Below are 23,621 nucleotides of genomic sequence, written 5' to 3'. Positions count from 1 at the left end.
TCCTGCCTCCTGCCTTAGCCTCCTCGGCCACTGGGATTATAGGCGTGCACCACTGTGCCTGGCATTTGACTCTAACTTCTAATGTTACCTACATTTTAGAGTTTTGGATAAGATGAAAAGGAATCCATGGAACATATCCTTCTCCTTTGAGAGGCAGCATCAAAACAAACTTTACTTGTATCTATCAATTAAAGGTGATTAAAGAATAGAAGATGTATGATATGTTTTTTTTAATCACATAAAATTCTTCTTTGATTGTACTATGAACTTAAATCTCAGCCCTTTATACTTTTTTTGCTTGATGTGTCTGGAGCTTTATCATGGTGCCTACTCATTCTAGATGTGTAGTAAAAGTTGAATGTTTGTTAACTTCTCATTATGGATAGTTGAGAAGAAATATAGGATAAATGATTAATAACTATTAAGTCTTTTAAATTAATATAATAAGGTATACTTCTATTGAGTTATAATGTTGTAACAAGTTTAAAAAAAAAGTTTCTGTGTGTTTTGAAAACCATCTGCTTCATTCTAGCACTGGCCCTCTCCTCTTCATTTCTGCTGGTGTTCCTTCCATTCTACTCTCCTAGATCAAAAGTCTTGGAATAATTATTGATTTTTTCGGTAATTAAACTAACTCAGTAGTTCTTACAAATGTCTTTCTTGTCCATTCACTTATTTTCATTGATACCATCTGTGTTAGTCAGTTTACATCACTGTAACAAATGCTTCAGATGATCAACTTATAAAGATAAGAGGTTTGTTTTGGCTCACAATTTTAGAGGTTTCATTCCATGATCAGTTGGTCCTGCTGCTTTATATATCTGGCGAGGCTACACATCATAGCAAAAGAGCTTCTTGAAGCATAGCTGCTCTCCTCATGGTCGAGAAGTGAAAGAGGAAGAGACTGGGATCCCATAGTCTCTTTCAGGAACATACCAATGACCTGAAGACCTCTTACTAGGCCCCACCTCTTAAAGTTTCTACCACTTCCACTAGTACCAAGCTGCAGACCGAGCCTTTTAACACATGGGTCTTTTGGGGGCATTCCAGACCCAAACTATAGCCTTCTGTCCCTGGCCCCCAAAGATTCATGTCTACCTCACCATCTAATCATTGTGCTCTCATTTTTCTTCCCAGTTCTCACAGTAACTTTGACTAAAAGCAGATAGTAGTACTCATACCATAGCCTGAATGCTTTGCTGCCTTGAAATTTCCTCTGTCAGATAAACTAGTCTGTCACTTTTAAGCTCAGCCTCCCATAAAGTCTCAGGGCATGGATGAAATCAGGTAAATTCCTTGACACAGTATCGTAAGGATGACTGATTCCCAATAGAATGCTTGTTTCCATCTGAAGACTCATCAGCATAGCCTTTACTGTCTGTATTCCTGTGAGCATTCAGGTGTTCTGAATCTCCATGAGTCATCTGTTAGACTCTGCTTACAGCATTTTAGGCTTTCTCTAGGTTATTTCTCCAAACTTCCAGATTGTTTCTGGAAGTCAATTCCGAAAGGCTTCTCTACATATTGTCTCAGGTATAGCTAGAGTCAGTAGCCCCACTTTGCAATACCAATGTTCTGTGCTAATCAGCCTTTTGTCATTAAACTCCTGAGATAATACACTTAGGAAAGGTTTATTTTGATTCATAGTTTTGGAGTTTTCATTTCATGATCGATTGGCCTTGCTGCTTTGGGCCTGTGGTGAGGCAGCACATCATGGCAGAAGTCTGTGGCAGAACAAGCTGCCCAGCTGATGACCAAGAAGTGGAAAAGCTGGGTGGGGAGGAAGGAAGAGACCAGGGTTCCATGATGTTCTTCAAGAACATGCCCCCAATGACCTGAGTCACTAGGCCCCGCATCCTAAAAGTTTGCATCACTTCCCAGTACTGCTACAGGCTGGGGACATATGAGACTTTTGGGGGAACAGGCCAGATCCAAACTGTAGTACCATCCCAGTCTAGGTTCCTAGTTCATGCTTAGAGTGATGCAGCTGCTGTCTGGTTGTCATAGTTTTTAACTTACCTCACTTAGGTTCACTCTGCCCCTTTTACTAATTTTCCTAGCATACTGTTTTCTGTCACATTAGTTTTCTGCTCAGGTTTCCAGGTGCTTTCTGTATCAAGTGTAAACCTCAGGCTTAGTTTTCAGACCTCTTTAGTGTCTTATATGACCTACTCCCGTGTTCTATCTCCACTCTATTCTCATATTCCTTCTTATATGTAGTGCACTAGGGTACATGTCCAACTGCTGTAACAAAGACCCCAAAACAGTGACATAAACAAAATAAATATTTCTTTCCAATAACAACCCACATGTAAGCATTTCAGGGCTGATAACAGTATTTTCATGGTGTTGATCTGGCTTCTTCTCTTTTGTTGCGCTTTTCTTTCCCACATCTGCAAAGTTGAAGATAGTTTATCTCCACCATTTCCACAGTCCAACCCGTAGGGAGGAAAACAGAAGAAAGAGTAGAACACCCACTTGTTTTAAGGGCATGATCTGGAAGTTGCATGCGTAATTTCTGCCTGTGTTCCATTGAGAAGAACTTAATTGTAAGCTAACACGTAATTACAGGGAGGCTAGAGAAATGCCTCCAGTTAAAATTCTGTCACTGGAAGGAAACGGAGTCCTTGCTTCATATTGCTAAGTATAGAGGGTGTGTGTGTATATGTGTGTGTGTGTGTGTTTTTGCACATGGGTGTTCATATGTATGAACATATGAACATACTCTATGATAGGGACATACATACATACTCTATGATAGGGACCTCTGTCTCTCTGCAGGTTTTAGGAGATGTTAGGAGCATTGAAAAGGTAAAATTTCAGTTATGTATGTGCATAGTTAAAAGATAATAAAAAGCAATAGTTGCTTATCCTGTTCCTCCCTACCTCAAATTCATTGCCTAGAGTGAGCCACTTGTAACTGTTTTTGATTCTTTAGGTGATTTTTTTTTTTTTTAACCTGAAGACTTGCTATGTTGCCCAAATGTCTTCATCCAACTCCTGGGCTCAAGTGATCATCCCACCTCAGCCTCCACAGTGCTGGGATTGGAGGCACACAACACTGAGCCAAGTTTACTATTTCTTGTTCTATCAACTTTAGACATCATCTGCTGACCCTCCTTCCAAGATGGATAAATATTACACAGTACAAACCCCTCTTCCCCCACATTGTTACATCATAATTTTTTGCTTCCTCATTTGTGGCTACTATTTTTTTTTTTTTTTTGATGGCAGTGGGATTGAACCCAGGGGCTCTGCTATATTTATTGCCAGTTCTTTTTTTTTTTTTTTTGGTACCATGGATTGAACCCAGGGACACTTAACCATTGAGCCACATCCCCAACTCTTTTTATTTTTTTTTTATTTTGAGACAGGGTGTTGCCAAGTTACCTAGGGCCTTGCTAACACTGAGACTGGCTTAGAACTTGTGATTCTCCTGCCTCAGTCTCCTGAGCCACTGGGATTACAGGCATGTGCCACTGCACCCAGCTTGTGTCTATGTTTGGAATTTGTTTTTTCTTCTGGAAATTGATCCCAGAGTCTTAGGCATGCTTGGAAGTACTCTACCACCGAGCATCCTAAGCCCTACTTGTGTAACTCTTGAGTTAATCTTAACCCTTCTACTTTTTAAGGGCAGTAGGGAACTCCCTTTCTCATTTTCCAGGTCACTAGCAATTCTTTTACAAAAGTTGATAGCATTTATATTTTATTCTGAGCAGTAAATAAATATTCTGTACTTTGGTAATTTTAAAAAGTTGAGAAGCAGTAACCATTGTTAATATTTGTGACTGTTAACACTGCTGAGCTTGTAATCTTACAGGTTTTGAAGTAAACTGCCCCTCTATTTGCAGATAGCATAATCCTTTACACAGGAAATCTAGTGGAGCCCACATTCTTTGTGTCTCATGTCACATATATCTCTGCTATTGAAGAGGAATGTCAAAAGCTTTTCCTTTCTTTCTTTCTTTTTTTTTTTTTTTTTTTGGAGAGAGAGAGAGATGGAGGGAGAGAGAGAGAGAATTTTTAAATATTTATTTATTTATTTATTTTTTAGTTTTCGGCGGACACAACATCATTGTTTGTATGTGGTGCTGAGGATGGAACCCGGGCCGCATGCATGCCAGGGGAGCGCACTACCGCTTGAGCCACATCCCCAGCCCAGCTTTTCCTTTTTTTTTTTTTTTTTAAACACTTTATCAGTTGCTTGAAACCCTGCCATGTTTTAGTTTTCTAATTTTTTCCCCCTGAAATTTGGCTTATCCACTGAGATAACAGGCGTGCACCACCAAGTTCAACTGCCTCTCAAGTTGGATAGAGAAACCTTAGGAACACACTGTTTTTTTTCAGACATTTAATTATTTGGTTTATGGTTTGGATTCTGTTATATGTGCCTTTTTGAATCCTACTACTCATTTATATCAGTTGTATATTTGGACCATTATCCATTACTATAACAATTTAATTAGGGTCCTCAGAACCTAGGTCTGCAAGCAGATTGCAAATGGGTGGTTCTCAAGCTGTCACTGTTTCTGAAAGCCTAATGATATTGCACAATTACCTCTAATTTGGCTATACATGCAAAGTAAAACATCAAATTACTTTATTGTTTGATAGAAACATTTGAGGGGAATAATAGTTATATATATCTAGATGACCCAAAACAGGAAAATGATTTAAAAACTTAGTAAGTGTAATCTTCTTTGATTTAGGCATCTTTCAAAACATGGGGTCATGGGTTAAAAAATATATATAAAAACAACCTTGTGGTGAAATTTTGGAAGACACACAGTGATGGCCCAATAAAGCTCCTCCTCCTCCTCCATCATCATCAATCATCATCGTCATTATCCCAGTACCAAAAAAAAGATTTAATCAGACTGAATTTTATCAATTTTTATTTTATTTTTTGATACTGGGGATTGAACCCAGAGACAATCAATGAATCACATGCCCATCCCTTTTTTGTGTTTATTTAGAGACAGGGTCTCACTGTGTTACTTGGGGCCTCACTGAATTGCTGAGGCTAGTTTTGAACTTGGGATCCTCCTACTTCAGTCTCCCAAGCATCTGGGATTACAGGCATGTGCCACTGCATCTGGCTTTTTTTTTTTTTTTAATTGTTGACTTGTGCTTTATTTCCTGAAAATGCTCATTGCTCTTAAGAAACGTAATAGTTACTTTTTTTTTCCTTTCCTTAGTACTGGGGATTAAACCCGGGGCCTTGCACATAGTAGGCAAGCATTTTTCCACTGAGCTACACCCTCATAAAAAATCAAGACAGGGTCTCACTGAATTGTTCAGACTGGCCTGGTACTTATGATCTTCTTGCCTTAGCCTCTTGAGTAGCTGGTATTATAGGTATGAACCACCATGTCCAGATGTTTTTGATCTCTATGAATTTGCTGATTGTAGACATTTCATTAAATGGAATCATATATGTTCTTTTATAACTGACTTATTTCGCTTAGCATAATCTTTTTCAAAGTTTACCATGTTGTAGCATAAATTAACCTTTTTTTTTTTTTTTGGTAGTGGGGATTGAGCCTGGGGCACTCTACTACTTAGCTATATTTTATTTTGAGATAAGGCCTCTCTAAGTTGCCCAGTCTGGCTTTGAATTTATAATCCTTAGAACTTAGTTTATACAACCTTTACCAGAGGCCATTCATCTTTTGATGAATATTTCCACCTTCTGCTTATTCTCTTTTTTGTGGTTCTGAGGATTGAACTCATGCCCTGATGCATGCTAGGCCAGCACTTTATAGTAAGATACATCCCTAGTTCACCTTTTGCTTTGTTTTTTCTAAATAATGTTGCCGGGACCATTCATGTACAAATTTACATGTGGTCATATGTTTTCACTTCTCTGTATGTCTAGGAGTGGAACTATTGAGTCATATGGTGACTGTCTAGCAATTTGAGAAGCTGTTTTTCCAAAGTTACTGCTCCATTTTATATTCCTACTAGAAGTGCATGAGGGTTCCAGTTTCATCACATTCTTGCCAACACATTTTATTTTATTTAAGAGACAGGGTCCTCTTATATTGTCCAGATTGGCCTTGAACTCCTGGACTAAAGTAGTCCTGGGACTACAGGTTCCTACCACCACTTCTGGTGTATTATCTGACTGTTTATTATAGCTAGCCTAGTAAATATGAAATGATATCTCATTGTGGTTTTAACTTGCATTTTCTTTTCACTAATGATGTCTAGCTTTCATGTGCATATTGGCTTTTTGCATTTTTTCTTCAGAGAAATATCTGGTTAGATCCTTAGCATGTTTCTTAATTTGGGTTATTTGTCTTTTAATATTGAATTGTAAGAGTTTCTTACATGTTCTAGCTGTAAGCACCCTCTTAAATATATGAGTCACAAGTATTTTTTCCCACTATATGAGTGATCTTTTCACTTGCTTGCTTTCTTTGTTTTTAATTTTTTGGTACTAGGGTTTGAACCCAGGGATGCTTTACCACTGAGATACATCTCCAGTCCTTTATTTTTATTATATTCTTTTTAATTTTGAGACAGTGTCTTCCTAAGTGCTTGGGGCCTTGCTAAGTCGCTGATGTTGACCTCAAACCTGCAACCTCCTGCCTTAGCCTCCTGAGTTGCTGAGATAACAGGCATGCAGATCTTTTGCTTTCTTGAGTAGTATCTGTTGAAGTACAAATTTTTAATTTTGATGCTTTTGTTGCCATGTGTAAGAATTCATTGCCAAATCTAAGTTTGTGAAGATTTACTCCAGTATTTTCTTCTATGAGTGTTATGGGTTTAGGTCTTATATTTAGGTCTTCAATAAATTTTTAATTAATTTTTGTATATGGTATGAGAAAAAAGTTGAACATCATTTTTTTGCATGTGACTCTTTGTTTGTCCCAGCACTATTTGTTGAAAAAGATTATTTATTATTGAGTAGTTTTGACACCCTTTATTGACCCACTGGCTTTTTTTTAACACAATAATCTTTTTTAAAAATTAATTTATTTATTAACCTATGCAATGCTGAGAATCAAACCTAGTGCCTCACATACTCTAGGCAAATGCTTTGCCACTGAACCACGACCCACTGACTTCCCCCCATCCCATTACTGGTGATTGAACCTGAACCTAGGGATGCTTCACTGAGTACATCCCCATCCTTTTTTATTTTCTATTTTGAGACTCACTGAGTTACCAAGCCTGGCTTCACATTTGTGATCCTTCTATCTCAGCCTCCAGAGTAGCTAGAGTTGTAGGAGTGTGTCTCTGTACCAGGCTCTTAGAAACTTAAACTTGAATCCCCATTTTTGCTGTCTGTGATCACAGGTGTTCAACTGTAGCAAGAGCACTTTTTATTCTATTTATAGATAATTTAAAGTCTGGATATTCTGTCTCTTAGTAATGTGATGGTGTAGATCCTGTGTGGTTTTGTTTGAGCTCCTCCTTGATCTATGTTTAGGTATTTTGAGCAACTTCTGTGGAGAAGTTCAGATTCTGGTGGCTGCTATTACCTTCGAGATTGAAAGTGCCGTAATTGATGAATAAGTTGTGTTAGTTTGTATAGCATTTTAGACTTCCCATGATTCTTTTCCTGAAGAAGTCTCATATAAAACAGTCATTCATAATGTAGTCAAACTAATCAAAGCATGTTTTGATTGATTTTTTTCATTCATTTTTGAATTGTTAAAGTCATGTTCATTTGTTAATTAACAGATTTTAAATCTGTGATGACAGGAACTAGGCTATCTTATTTATTATAATCATACTATGAGCATGTTGTGTTGTGTCTGATATGTCATTGTCAGCTAGCATATTGAAAAAGTCAATGAGAGCATTAGTTATTTGCATGGTACCATGAGGATTATTGAAGTTTAACATTTATTAAATCTCAAAGAACTAAATGTTGGGGAAGCCAGATGAGATATATATATTTTATATTCTTGAAAATTTTACTGCTTTTGGACTCCACAGCAATATCAGCCAGGTTTTTATCCTGCCTCTGTTGTGGTTCCTTTCCATTTGCTTTCATATCTCAAGTGTTGGCTTTCATTTTTCTTCTGTATGTATTCTTCCCTGGCTACTTTAACTTCACTTTCATTACTTCAGTTGCCATCTATCTAAACAGAAACTTATACCTCTATCCTAGATCTCTTTCCTGAGCTCCAGATCCATGTGCCCAGCCCGTTGCTGAATACTTTCACTTTGTATAACCTTAGCCCCTAACTGAATTATTTCCCTATCTTTTCCTTTTTCTCCTCAACTCTGATCCTTCTTCAGAGTTTCTTAAATCATTGGATGACTTTATCTCTACCATTACCTCCACTCTCACCACCACCTTCTACTTTTCCCCATCCTGACTGGTGTTATTAAAGACCAGGTTACTCTAGTTCAGTCCTACAGTACAGCCAGAGTAATAAATCTAAAATACATATGATGTCACTCTTTGCTTAAAATATTTGCCCTATTCATTTCAGAAAATGGAATCATCAAGACAGATAAAGTATTTGAAGTAATGCTGGCTACAGACCGCTCGCACTATGCAAAATGTAACCCATATATGGATTCTCCACAATCAATAGGTAAGCTTTAGGTTTCCGAAAATGTCACATTTTCCTTCTTTAACTCTAATTTTTGAAGACTGGGTCACATGTATTTATAATCATATTGCCAATTTGAGTTTTATGACTCGGTAACTCTCATAATCTCAAATAAATCCATTTTAATGAAATTATATATCTTTTTCTGATTTTTCCCCCAATGTATATTGGTAATAAAGAATGAAAAAATATTTAGATTTTTTTAATGAAAAAGAAAACTTTTAATGAAAATTTAGTTGTAGCTGAGTACTGTTTTCTCCAGGGGCATTAATGTTGAGTTTTCTTTCATATTAGCCTTAATTTTTAAAATCAATAATTAAGAAAATAAGTGTAATTAATTTATTAGTGACTTTTCTGCTTTACTTTCCCAAATATTTTGGCTTGTGTTTGTTTTTAGAAAGTTCCATATTTAACTCCTTCTCCTGAAGCAGGTTTTGCTGAACTGCTGAGCCTTGGCAGTGGGCGCCTTTGAGGCTTAGAAGTGCCTCAGGATTCTCTCGGCCAGCTGCCATTCTGTCTTCTTTTGAAGCACTGTGACAGTCAGCAAGAAGATCCTGGGGAGCTTCTGAACCCCGAAGGCACCTGCTACCACCGCTCAGTGAAAATTGCTTCAGAGGCAGAGCAGGTAAATAAGTTTTGAGAAAGTAACACTGGAAGAAAAGAAACTAAGAGCCAAAAATGAATATGAATTAACATTAGGTGATAATACAGAAAGTAAATTGGAATGGTTTATTAGTCTCTTAAGCTACTTTGATTATCTAGGATTTTTTTGTTTGTTTGTTTGTTTGCAGTGCTGGGGATCAGACCCAGAGCCTTGTGCCTACTAGGCCTAGGCAGGAGCTTTACCACTAAGCTTTATCTCTAGCCTAGTTATTTTTCAGTTGGTTTAAATTTGAAATAATTTAGTTTTTCAAATTTTTTTGCATATGTATTATGTAGAGAAGTCCTTTTTTTAAAAAAAGGGTAAATTTAGCTGGGGGCACAGTGGAACATGCCTGTAATCCTAGGTTCTTGTGAGTTGAGGATCGCAAGTTCAAAGCCAGCCTCAGCAAAAGCAAGGCACTAAACAACTCAGTGAGACCCTGTCTCTAAATAAAGTATAAAATAAGGCTGTGGCTCAGTAGCCCAGAGCCCCTAAGTTCAATCTCCAGTACCCCCCACCACCAAAAAAGTAAATCTAAAGGAAAAATTAAGTATAAAATCTATCAATTCACAGCTTCCTGAAAAAACAATAAAGAAGCTGGACACTGTGGTGCATACCTGTAATCCCAGTGGCCCAGGAATCTGAGGTAGGAGGATCTCAAGTTCAAGGACAGTCTCAGCAACTTACTGAGGCCCTAAGCAACTAAGCAAGACCCTGTCTCAAAATAAAAAGGGCTGGGGATGTGACTAAGTGGTTAAGTTCCCCTGGGTTCAATCCCCTGTACCAAAAAGAAAAGAAAGAAAGAAAGAAACAAACAAAAACAACAACCAAAAAAAAAAAAATCTACAAAAGAAATAATTTTTAGAAATAACTTTTGGGGGGGCTGTGGCTGTGGCTCAGTGGTAGAGTGCTTGCCTAGTATGTGTGAGGCACTGGGTTCGATTATCAGCACCATGTATAAGTAAATAAATAATAAATAAAGGTCTACTCATCTAAAAAAAAATTTTTTTTAAAAAGAAATACTTTTAGAAATAGTGTGATCTCTTTTGCTAGATGAGCCTTTTCTCATGATAATATTTTCTGATTTTAACTGCTATGTATCAGTACAAATGTTGGGTTTTGTTTTGCTTATTCTAAAAATAAAAAAGAATTTTTGTGAAAAACAACGTATGGATGTTAGAAAAGGAACTACAAGAAATATTTGGTTATGTTTTCACAACTGAATGTATCAGTGGTTCTCTTCTTGTTTTTGCAGGTTTCCAAGCAACAATCAGTGCTCCACACATGGTAAGTTGACTTTGTTCATTTAGTTACAAATGGATCACATTTTTCTCTGCCATTATTTTCTTAGGGGAAAAAGCTTTAAAAAGTGTTTTTTTTTTTTTTTTTTTTTTTTTTTTAGAGAGAGAGAGAGAGAGAAGGAGAAAGAGAGAATTTTTTTAATATTTATTTTTTAGTTTTTGGCGGACACAACATCTTTGTTTGTATGTGGTGCTGAGGATGGAAACCAGGCCGCACGCATGCCAGGCGAACGCACTACCACTTGAGCCATATCCCCAGCCCTTTAAAAAGTTTTTAAAAAATGTTTAAATTTACTTTGTCTTCTGTGAATTATGTATTATTGTATTATTGTAATTATTATATTATTTTATTCATGATATCTAAAAGGAGCTCTTCTTGGTAGAATCTCTCATATTAAGTTTTTTGCATCTCTCATTAGTATCTATGACATTCACACTAACTTAACTGGTTATTTAGTGATGAGTTCATTAAGGGAGAGAGTAATTGAATAGTACAGTGGGCATGTTCTAGAAATCTCAAGTTGAGTATTTCACATTTTATTTGGAAAAAATCACTACGGAATGGTTAAGTATAGCAACTATGAAGCCGTGTAATCTTGAGAAGTAACTGTTTTAGTGATCTGGCTCTTTTAATCTGTTGGGAATTTTCTTGGGTTTTAAATGTCAGTTGTTTGAATGAGTACTCTGTTGGATTTTGGTAGAGAAAACAATAGCTTTTCTGATTCTCTTCAATTATTTGGGTTGGAGAAGCTTTTTTTTTTTTTTAACTTTTGCAGTGCTAGGGATCAAACCCAGGACCTCTACCACCACTGAGATACACCCCCATCCTTGGAGAAGCTCTTAAATTTTATCTAAATAAATTTTACATATACATTTATGAACTGATAATAATACATTAAAAAGTATATTTATTTCTAAAAATTGTATAGCGATGACTTTTTAAAACATGACAAAAACACAGAAGCCATTAAAAAAAATAGTGTATTTTTTTTTTTAGATGCATGGACCTTTATTTTATTCATTTATTTATATGTGGTGCTGAGGATCGAATCCAGTGTCTTACACATGCTAGGCAAGCGCTCTACCACTGAGTAGAGCCTCAGCCCCAAATTAGTGTATTTTTGCAACACAAAAATTTAGGATTTTTGCTGAGTGCAGTTACTCCTACCTATAGCCTCAGCAACTCAGAAGGCAGAGACAGGAGGATTGCAAGTTCATGGTGAGCCTCAGTATCTTAGCAAGACCATGTCTCAAAATAAGAAATGAAAAGGGCTGCAGATGGGGCTGGGGTTGTAGCTCAGCGATAGATCTCTTGCCTAGCACATGCGAGGCCCTGGGTTCAATCCTCAGCACCACATAAAATTAAATAAATAAAATAAAGGCATTCTGTCCAACTATACCTAAAAAAAAAAAGAAAAGAAAGAAATTCTATCCTATTAGAAGTCATTTCTCATCCCCTGCTCTGTACATGTCCTGGCAACCACTAATGTAGTTTCTGTTTCTGAACATTTTCCAATTCTGGACACTTGATAAAGATGAAATAATACAATATGTAGCCTTTTGTGACTGACTTTTTATATTTAGCTTAATGTTTTCAAATTTATCCATGTTGTAATATATATCATTACTTTGTTTTTTTATGGCTGAATAATATTCCATTGTGTAGGTATACCACATTTTGTTTATCCATTGATGCACGTTTTGATCATTCTGAATAATGTTGCTGTGGACATTCATGTACAAGTTTTTATCTAATTGTATATTTTCATTTCTTTTGGTTGCATACCTAGGAATGAAATTGCTAAGTCATATGTTAACTGTGTTTTAACATTTTGAGGAACTACTCATCTGTTTCCCAAAGTGGCTATACCATTTTTGCAATCCCACCAGCAATGTATGAGGGTTCCAAATTTTTTCTTCCTTGTCCACATTGTTATTTTCTATATTGTTTCTTTTGTCCATCCTACTGACTATGATACAGTATCTTGTGATTTTGATTTGTATTTCCCTAATGATTGGTGTTGACCATCTTTTCATATGATCATTGGCTATTTATCTCATCTTAGGAGAAAAGTCTATTCAAATCTCTTACTCATTTTTTTCATTTTTTAAAATTTTAACTTGTTATATATAACAGCAGAATATATTACAATTCATATTACACATATAGAGCATAATTTTTCATATCTCTCTACACAAAATAGAGTCATACCATTTGTGTCTTCATACATGTACTTAGGATAATGATGTCCATCTCATTCCATTGTCTTTCCTACCCCCATGTCTCCTCCCTTTTTCCCCTTTGCCCTATCTAGAGTTCATCTAATCCTCCATTGCCCGCCACTCCACCAGTGTCCTTAAATCAGAGAAAGCATTTGGCATTTGGTTTTTTGGGGATTGGCTGACTTCACTTAGTATTTTATTCTCCAATCTATCCATTTTCCTGCAAATGCCATGATTTTATTCTCTTTTAATGCTGAATAATGTTCCTGTGTGTGTGTGTGTGTGTGTGTGTGTATCACATTTTCTTTATCCATTTATCTACTGAAGGGCATCTAGGTTGGTTCCACAGTTTAGCTATTATGAATTGTGCTGCTATAAACATTGATGTGGCTGTGTCCCTGTAGTATGCTGTTCTCTTACCCATTTTTTAAATTTGTTGTCTTTGGTTTTTAAAAAATACAAGTAAGATTTTTAAAAATATTGGTAGAATACATGTAACATGAAATTGATCTTTACCATTTTTTAAGTGTTAAGTAGTATTAAGTATATTGATGTTGTTGTGCAACTGATATCCAGAATATTTGTTATCTTGCAAAATGAAAACTCTGTGCCCACTCAAAAACAATTCCTCATTTTACCATTCTCCCTATTTTCTTCGTCCCCCAGACTCTGGCAACCACCATTCTATTTTTTGTCTTAATGAATTTGAATACTCTTGGTACTCACATAAGTGCTTATATAAGTGAAATCATACAGTACCCGTCTTTTTAAAATATTTTTTTATTTGTCAATGTATCTTTATTTTGTTTATTGATATGCAGTGCTAAGAATCGAACCCAGTGCCTCACACATGCTAGGCAAGTGCTCTACCACTGAGCCCCAGCCCCAGCCCCTTGTCTTTTTATGACTGGCTTATTTCACTTGTATAATATCTTTAACGTCCATCCATGTCATAGCATCTTCCTAAAAAGGATACATTTGTAATCATGCACAGTTTGAATAACCTATGACTTTTAATAAGCAAAACGTATTTATGTGTGTATATAGTCACATAGTGCATCTGAATTTATGTCTGTATATGTTCATATGCAAATAGTAAGCAAACAGTGTCCTTTGGTGTTTGCTAAACCAGAATGGTAGTAGGATATGATAGTATTAATTGTATTGTATAGACAAGCAGTGGTGATCTTTCTTTTTCTTTTTTTTAAACCAGTGCTGGGGATCAAGCTGAGGGCCTGTACCTGCTAGGCATATGCTCTGCTAGGAGCAACACCTCTGGCCATATACTGTTGTGATTTTGTATTATTTATTTCATAAGTCTTAGAATTATTAAAAGCAGAAAGTGAGGAATCAAAGAGAAATGAATCTGCATATAATGAATCCTAAAGTCACAGGCTTGGAAGTAACTGTAGTCCCTGTGATACTTTCCAAAGTCCTAGTTAAAAAAAAAAAAAAAGTGATGTGCATGGTAGGCAGGATATTGAAAGCAACATGTTAATATGTTAAAACAGCATCCTGGTAGCAGTAAGTACACTGAGCATCAAATTTGGGGCCCTAAATACCATTGCTCAGTAAAAGACTATAGCTGCTTGGAGAAGTGCCTGACACCAGTGAGTAAGGATGTACTCAAATGGTAATACATTGATGTTAGAAGGCATAGAAGCAGGAGAGCCTCCAAGAGACCAAATTTAAAACCATTTGAGAATCAAAAAGAATATTGAAGATAACAGGCATAATAACAGTGAAAAATGCAAGACAAGGAAAAAACCAAAAGCTCTTTTTACAGATAAATGCCAGTTAATATATGTGGAAGGAATAAGGGAATTTTACAATCATTATTTTGTAATCATCAGTGTAATAATTGAATTAGGCAGAGATCACCAAAGAATCTGAAATCATTAAGAGGAAGACTGTTGGGAATAAAAATATTCAAGTACTATCAAATTACTACTCCACATATTATTTATTAATTACAAAGAGAAAAATATTCTGTGAAAAATAATGTGATCCGTAAGTCACATTTACTCAGTGGTGTTGAGCCTTACATGTCTAGTAGTGAGATGGCCCAACATCATGCTCTTCCTTGTGTGTTACAGTGGGAGGGTCACACAAGAGCTGTGTAATGGTGATGTTAGAAGTCTTTGATCTGAATCTAACACTCAGGAAATAGACCCATCTCCAATGTGGGGTGTTATATGAAGGGACAACTGAACAGGACTCCTTTAAGGAGTGAATGTTCTGAAGAATTAGTGAAGTGGTGGCAGGTGGAGGAGAATTGAGGGGAGAGTGTTCTGCATTGACCAATTCAGTGTATGAACCTTGAATAGATTGGGGAAAGATGTCTAAAGAACATGTGAGAGATGATTAAGAAAATTTTTGTGGTGAGTATGTTGGATAATACTGTTTTGCTTTTGGTACTGGGGATTGAAACCAGGGGCACTTTACCACTGACTTACATCCCCAGCACTTTTTATTATTATTTTTTGAAATAGGGTCTCACTAAGTTGCTGTGGCTAGCCTCAAACTCATGATCCTCCTGCCTTAGCGTCCCAAGTCTCAGGGATTATAGGCAAGAGCATGATCGAAGGCCTTGGCATTTTAAATTTGAATGGAACTTGTAATAGTAATTTAGCACACTCCCTGTTAAAAAGAAACAAGGGTGGGGCTGTGGCTCATTGGTAGAGCACTTGCCTGGCATGTGTGAGGCACTGGTTTGATTCTCAGCACTGCATATAAATAAATAAAATAAAAGTAGGTCAACAACTAAAATATATATACATATACACATATATATGTAATTTATACATAATATATATGTATATAATATATATGTAAATTATATATATATATAAACATCCTGCACAAGCGTAGTACTGAAAAAAAGAAGAGGAAAAAATTCCAAAGTTTCTTTTGAAGTTTTATTGGGGCAGTACTGCCTATAGAATCTTGTACCTTGAGTCTCTTCTGTTTCTTTGATTTCTAGATTCAAGAAAGCTAGTTTATAGGGGTTATTTTGGTTTTTGATTTATTGTATTTTCTTATACAATACTTACTATCTTATTAAATAGAAATTGTTTAAGCTTTCAGGGGCACTGAAATAACATTACTTCAATCCTAAATACTTTAGTATAAATATCAAGGATTTTAATAACACACTCCACAATGCCATTTTACCTAGTAATGTTTCTTGATATTATACCCAGTCCAGGTTTATACGTTGCCATGTATTTAAAAATTTTTGGGTTGGGGGGGCGGGCTGGGGTTGTGGCTCAGAGGTAGAGCACTCGCCTAGCATGTGTGAGGCCCTGGGTTCAATCCTAAGCATCACATAAAAATAAAATAAATATATTTAAAAAAAATTTTTTTTTACAATTAATTTGCTCAAATCAGCATCTCAACAGAATCTATACATTGCATATTTTTGTTCTTGTTTTGGTCTTTTTAGTCTCTTCTAATATTTAAAAAAATTTTTTTTTTGTACTTGTAGATGGACCTCATACCTTTATCTTGTTTATTTTTAAGCATGCTAAGGATTGAACCCAGTGCCTCACATGTGCTAGGCAAGCAGTCCGCCCCTGAGCCATAGCCACAGCCTCTAGTCTTTTTAAATTTTAATAGACTCCTTTTTATTTTAAATACCATTTATTTATTAACAAAGCTAGTTTCTCTGTCCTGTAGAATTTCCCATATTGTGAACCCTGTTGTTTCCTTGTGATGTTTATGGTGTTTAGTTACTTTAAAAAACTTTTTTTTTTTAAAGAGAGAGAGAGAGAATTTTTTAAATATTTTTAGTTTTCGGCGAACACAACATCTTTGTTTGCATGTGGTGCTGAGGATCGAACCCGGGCCGCACGCATGCCAGGCGAGCACGCTACCACTTGAGCCACATCCCCAGCCCCTAAATTTACTTCTTAAATGGTCTTTTCTGTTGCATCCCAACAAGAGGTCCATAATATCTGATCATCCACTGTCTGTCTGTAATGTCTGTAATGGAGATTGAACCCAGGGGCACTTATATCCCACCCCTTTTTTATATTTTATTCAGAGACAGGATCTCGCTAGGTTGTTTAGGACCTTGCTAAGTTGCTGAGGCTGGCTTTGAACTTGTGATCCTCCTGCCTCAGCCTGCCAAGCCACTGGGATTACAGGTGTGTGCCACTGTACCCGGCTCCGATGATCTACTTTTAATGATTTGGAATAAGCAGTCTTTAAATTTTTACGTATTGTTGTTAATACAGAGTAAAGTGTACAAATCTTAAGCACATCTTGATGAATGCTGACATGTGTTCACCACCCAGTTCAAGATATAGGACAGTAGTGCCTCGGAAAGTTCCCTGTGTCCCTTTCTAGTCAGCACTCAACCCCAAATACAGTAACCAGTATTCTGGCTTTTATCATCTAAAATAGTTGTGTAGAATGGTGAATTCTATTCTATCCTTTATTTCGACATTGCCTAATTTTTGATAATTTTTTTTAAGAATTGACTATATTTTAGACTTAGAAATGTGGGACTAGCATGTTAATGAACATCTTTCATCTGTTTCAAATGTTACTTTACTTCATTTGCTTTATCATTTGTTTTTTTTCTATGTACCCTCCATATTTATGTATGTATATACATATGTATATACATGTGTGTATACACATTTCCCCTTTTTTCTGAATTCTCTGAGAGTAAATAATAGGCATAATTCTACTTAACCTTTAAAAATAAGGATGTTCTTTATATATTCACAATACATTTATGAAAATCTGGATTTTAACATTGATGTGATACTGTTAGCCAATTTACAGACCTTATTTAGATTTTATCTATTATTCAGATAATATACCTTAAAGGAAAAGAAAATTGCAGATTATGAGTTTAATTCGATTGTTTGGTCTTTTTAATTTTCTTTAAAACAACACTGAGGAACAGTTCATCCATCTTGTTTTTATGGCTTTGAAAATTTTTGTGAATACATGCCAGTTATTTTACTATTGTATCCCTCAACTTGGGTTTCTGTGTTTTCTCATAATTCAATATGGATGGGTTATGCATTTTCTCTTGGCATATCCTAGTAGTGATATATCTTAGCAGAGCCATGAGATGTCAATATATCCTTTTTTAGGTGATGTTAACTTTGATTTAGTGTCAACCAGGTTCCTTCACTGAAAGTGGAGGGGATCTAACTGGACGGGATCTAACTGGACGGGATCTAACTCAGTGACAGAGAACTTGCCTAGCATGTACAAGGCTGTGGTTTAGATCCCCAGTCTTGTAAAAATGGGGAAAAAAGGGTGTGTGTGGGGGGGGAAATAAAAACAAACTTTTTTTTTTTTAAAGAAAGAGGGAGAAAGAGGGGGAGAGAGAGAGAGAGAGAGAGAGAGAGAGAGAGAGAGAGAGAGAATTTTAATATTTATTTTTCAGTATTTGGCGGACACAGCATCTTTGTATGTGGTGCTGAGGATCGAACCCGGGCCGCACGCATGTCAGGCGAGTGCGCTACCACTTGAGCCACATCCCCAGCCCACAAACTTTTTTTTCTGAACCCAATTGTCAAGCTACTTTTTTTTCTTTTTATAATTTATAGGTGAACACTTTGAGACTGTCTTTTTTTGTTGTTGTTAAATGCTAATTCACTAGTTTTAGCATCCATTTACAATTTTTTGCTTAGATCAGTTACTACTGAGATGGTTGCCCAAAGACTTGTTTTCTAAGTTCATCATTTATTCTGTATTTGTTACTTGGAAATAGTTTCTCCTGGTGCTTATTTATACACACACACACACACACACATACATACAAGTATGCATTTATTTATTACTATGGACTATGAATATATATGTGGATGTATATTTTTATCAAACAAGTTTGGTAGTCAAGATATTTGTTCCAACTGGATTTAATCATTTTAAACTGTGAAGACACCAGGCATTTAAGGTTGGATTTTGAAATATCATTATTTTCAATTTTATTCTGGAAAAGTTCTAAAATGTAAATGTATAAAGATAGTAGGTTAGGGAAGTCTTTATTTCTTGGTTTGGTCCAAGGAATAACCAATATCATTTGGTTTATTGTGTGTGTGTGTGTGTGTGTGTGTGTGTGTGTGTGTGTGTGTATGTGTAGTGTTTGTGTGTGTGTAACATAAATATATCTTCCAACCCTTCTATTTTACTTCTAGGAATTTAACATATAGACAGATATACTTTATAAGAGTTTTATATTATTATTATTATATTGTTTTCTTATACCTAGAAAAATTTATCTCTTCTGAAAATAGATTGAAACTAACATATATTTTTCTTTGTTAGTGTTGTTATAATACTTAAATAGCTGTTTAAGTATTGATGTGAATTGCCTTTCAAAATGTAATGAATGAGGGGCTGAGGCTGTAGCTCAGTGGCAGAGTACTTGCCTAGCATGTGTAAGGCACTAGGTTCAATCCTTAGCACCACATACAAGAAAATGAAACACTTAAAATAAAGGCACGATGTTTCATCTACAACTACCAAAAAAATGTTTTTAAAAAAGGTAATGAATGAAAAATGATTATGTATTTGTCTGTATATTCATAGAGTGAATGTTTTTCAAAGGAATCATAAGAAACTGATAACATTGGCTGCCTTTAGGGAGTAAAATGTTACTTGGGAATGGGATGGGGATTTTTTTCCCTTGTAATTCCTTTTTTTATCTTTTGACTTTGTATTTTAATTAAATTATTAAATTTTAAAAATTCATACAATGAGTATCTAAAATTACTGAAATGTAATAATTCTAATCCGAGTTTTCTTGTATAGAAATTTCTTACGTAGAAATAAGTATATATAAGTATGTTTTCATTATGTTAATTTAAGATAATGGTAGAAAGACTGGTTTAAAAAAATGGCAACTTTGTATACCATGGTATATAAGAGTCTTGAAAACATTTGGTTTGTTTTTTCTTGGCAGCATGCATATGCACTAGAACTTCTATTTGATCAATTACATGAAGGAGCTAAAGCTCTTGATGTAGGATCTGGAAGTGGAATCCTTACTGCATGTTTTGCACGTATGGTAAGAACTTTATTTTTCATTCTGATCCTAACAGAAGTATATTATATGATTATATTTTTTTCACCAGTGGATTTGATTTCTTTGCTTTTTGTTCCATTAACATAGCATCTGGAATATGTATCTCTTAGGATTTTTGTTTTTGTTGTTGTTTTTACAAGTAACAGAACATTTAGCCAAATTGGCAGAACTGAAAGGAAATTTACTTTGGTTATATAATGGAAAGTTGAGGGGTATATCTGGCTTCTTGTGTGGGTGGATTTAAAAGAAGACCAGATGTAACTGACAATGGGTTTCTCTCTGGTTCTTGCTTTGCCTTTGTTTCCTCCATATGTTAGCTTCATTATCAGATAGTACCCCCAGTGACCCCAAAATGGCAGCTGGGAGCTCCCAAACTACATTTTTCCAAGTTCACATCTGGCAGAAAGGTGTAAAGTCAATTCAGTTTTCAGATACTCCTACAGGTTTATTAGAAATGAAGGTAGAGCTTCTTTTACAATAGGAAAAAAATGCCTTGTTTATGGTACTTCAGCTTTAAGGTTTTTTGTTTTGTTTTGTTTTGTTTTAATTAGTTATACATGACAGTAGAATGCATTTATGCACTTTGATATACATAGATGGGATATAATTTTTCATTTTTCTGAGTGTACATGTTGCAGAATCATATTGGTCATGCAGTCACATATTCACATAAAGTAATAATGTCTGTTTCATTCTGTCTTTCCTATCCCCATATCCCCTCCTCTTCTCTCCCATCACTTCCCTCTACCTAATTTAAGGTTGTACTTCAGCTTTTATTACCATATTTTTTCTGATAAATGCCTGTACACAGTGTAAGTTGTGATTCCTTTAAAGCACCATAAAGATTCATCAGTGCTTAGATAATCAAATCAGATTGGTTATATGAAATCTTGTGGCCAGAGACTATGTAGAAGATTTGGGTCTTGTTGAAATGAGGATTTATGGATCTGTCTTGAACTAGATTCCATGTAACTTGCCATAAGTTTATAATCATCAGATCCACTAGAATGTGAGCTCCAGGGAGATGGGAATTTTGTCTGAATTTTTTTTTTCACTGGTGTATCCTAAGCATCTAGAATAGTACTTGGCACATAATGAGATCTTGTATATTTTTCAGATGTTGTTTTGTGGAGTCGTGTTCTTGCTATGAGATATTAGAGATTTTTGTTCAAAAGGTTAGAAATAGCACTTAATTAATGACGTGTTATCTATACTTGACATGTTAATGGTTTTAAAGGAATATTCTTTTTTTAAATATTTTTATTACTTGTTAATGAACCAAAAAATTTATATGTGATGCTAAGAATTGAACCCAGTGCCTCACACATGCTAGGCAAGTGCTCTATCACTGAGCCACAAACCCAGCCCCAGGAATATTCATTTTTTTAAATATTTATTTTTTTAGTTGTAGTTAGACACAATACCTTTATTTCAAGTATTTATTTTTATGAAGTGCTAAGAATCCAACCCAGGGTCTCACACATGCGAGGTGAGCACTGTACCACTGAGCCACAACTCCAGCCCCAGGAATATTCATTTTTAAAGTTTAAATTTGAATACCTTCTTTTAAAATGATATCAATGTTTTTCACACATGCTAAATAGTGTTTTAAGTGCTTTTCCTGTATTATTTTTCTAATCCTCATATCCTTTATAGGATATATACTCCTTTCTTTCTCATAGTCAAGGAACCTGATTCATAGAATGAGAGGTTTATTTGCTAAAGTTATGTAGTTTTAAGTGGTGAAATGTAGATAGGAACCCAGGTTCCTATCTGACTTCACAGGCTTTGTTCAGTTAAATGTTTTTACAGGTAATATTGATACTCATGTCTTTTTCATATTTTTATGTGTTTTACACTTTCCACTAAGAGCAGTAGAATCAGGTGCAGGAATCCCTTCTTACAAAATTTCTATATAAATTTTAATATTTAAAGTTATACTTTTAGGTTAATTTAAGTAAAAATTATTATAGTACCATTAAATATTGGTAGTTAAATCTTACTTCAAAATTCTGGATTTAAAAATTAGATATCCAGCCAGGCATAGTGGCACATGCCTGTAATCCCAGCAGCTTGGGAGGCTGAGGCAGGAAGATTACTTTCAAAGCTAACCTCAGCAACTTATCGAGGCCCTAAGCAACTTAGTGAGACCCTGACTCTAATAAAACATAAAAAAGGTGTGGGGATGTGGCTCAGTGGTTAAGTGCCCCTGGTTTAATCCCTGGTACCAAAAAGAAGAAAAAAAGAAAAATTTGAATTTTCCATTATTATCAGCTTTTGTAATTTATTCCAGCTTCTTTATTGATTAAATATAATTTCTCAGTGAGGTTCATAGTTGAGAAAGTTGATGTGACCAATAATTTATAATAAACTGAATGGTGAATTATTTTCTCTTTTCTAGGTTGGATGTAATGGAAAAGTCATAGGAATTGATCACATTAAAGAGCTAGTAGATGAATCAATAAATAATGTCAGAAAAGATGATCCAACACTTTTGACTTCAGGGAGAGTACAACTGGTTGGTGAGTATCAGAAAAGTTTTTAATTTCTTTTCCAGAGGATTTTTTTAAAAATACTTTTTTTAGTTGTACATAGACACAGTGTATTTATTTATTTTAGGTGGTGCTGAATATCAAATCCAGTGACTCACACATGCTAGGCAACTGCTCTACCACCAAGCCACAACCCCAACCCAATATATTCACTTTTCTTAAACTAAGAAAACAATTACTTTTTGAAGATTTTTATTTTTTATTTATAAGTCTTTTTTCCTTTTTAAATTTTTTTTTAAACCAGGGATTGAACCCAGGGGCATTTAACTCCTGATTCATGTTCCCAGCCCTTGTTTGGGAGAGAGGGGCGGGAAACCGGGAATTGAACTCAGGGGCACTTGACCACTAAGCTACATCCACAGCCCTATTTTGTATTTTATTTAGAGACAAGGTCTTGCTAAGTTGCTTAGGACCTCCCCAAGTTGCTGAGGCTGGCTTTGAGATCCTCCTGCCTCAGCCTCCCTACTGCTGGGATTACAGGTGTGTGTTGCCGCACCCAGCCTGATTTACAAATCTAAAGACTAGCCCTTTGTTGGTTTATGCATATCATAATCCCCCCCATCATGATGTGCCTTTTCGTCTTATTGGTTCCCTTTTTTAAATTTTTTTTTTATTTTTTAGTTTTTTAGGTGGACACAATATTTTCATTTTTACATTTACGTGGTGCTGAGGATAGAACCCAGTGCCCCGTGCATGCTAGGCAAGCACTCTACCACTGAGCCACAACCCTGGCCCCATTGGTTCCCTTTTAATAAATAAAAATTTTATTAAAAGGGGACCAATAAGATGAAGGTAGTAAGACTTACCAGTGTTTCCGGTGCTTTCTGTGCCTTACTTAAGGCTATCTGAAATCATGAAGATAAATCCTTCTATTATTATTTATTATTTTAGCTCTTCCTGTTTGGGTCTTTGATCTTCCTGACATTGATTTTTGTGTATTTGTGAGGGTAGTGATCCAATTGTATTATTTTTCATATCAACTATTGCAGTTTCATTTATTCAAAAATCTATGTTGATTCCCCCACTTAAACCTCCTATACTGTAATTCTTTATGCCAGGTTTGATGTAAACAGATTTTTGATGCACAACTTGTTTCTCTTTCAGTGGGAGATGGAAGAATGGGATATGCTGCAGAAGCCCCTTACGATGCAATTCATGTTGGAGCTGCAGCCCCAGTTGTGCCACAAGCAGTGAGTTGGGATTTTTTTTTTCCTATTTGTATGTTTTATTCAACTAGAAATCTAAAAGTTTTATATAGAAATGGCTTCTGGA

At 35.6% G+C, this 23,621-nt stretch overlaps 1 protein-coding gene across 1 annotated transcript in view; it reads left to right on the top strand.

Moving 5' to 3' along the window:
- Positions 1-23,621, top strand: part of Pcmt1 (protein-L-isoaspartate (D-aspartate) O-methyltransferase) — a 42,373-nt gene that overhangs the window by 6,794 nt on the left and 11,958 nt on the right. The window contains exons 2-6 of the mRNA XM_077801720.1: positions 8,454-8,558; positions 10,475-10,506; positions 19,675-19,779; positions 22,199-22,319; positions 23,454-23,539. Of these exons, the coding sequence (XP_077657846.1) occupies positions 8,454-8,558; positions 10,475-10,506; positions 19,675-19,779; positions 22,199-22,319; positions 23,454-23,539 (449 nt within the window). The remainder of the gene's footprint in view (positions 1-8,453; positions 8,559-10,474; positions 10,507-19,674; positions 19,780-22,198; positions 22,320-23,453; positions 23,540-23,621) is intronic.

Source organism: Urocitellus parryii, chromosome 8 (genome assembly GCF_045843805.1).
Source record: "Urocitellus parryii isolate mUroPar1 chromosome 8, mUroPar1.hap1, whole genome shotgun sequence".
Taxonomy (NCBI): domain Eukaryota; kingdom Metazoa; phylum Chordata; class Mammalia; order Rodentia; family Sciuridae; genus Urocitellus; species Urocitellus parryii.
Note: the sequence above shows the minus strand (reverse complement) of the source record. Positions and strands in the feature narration are given on the sequence as shown.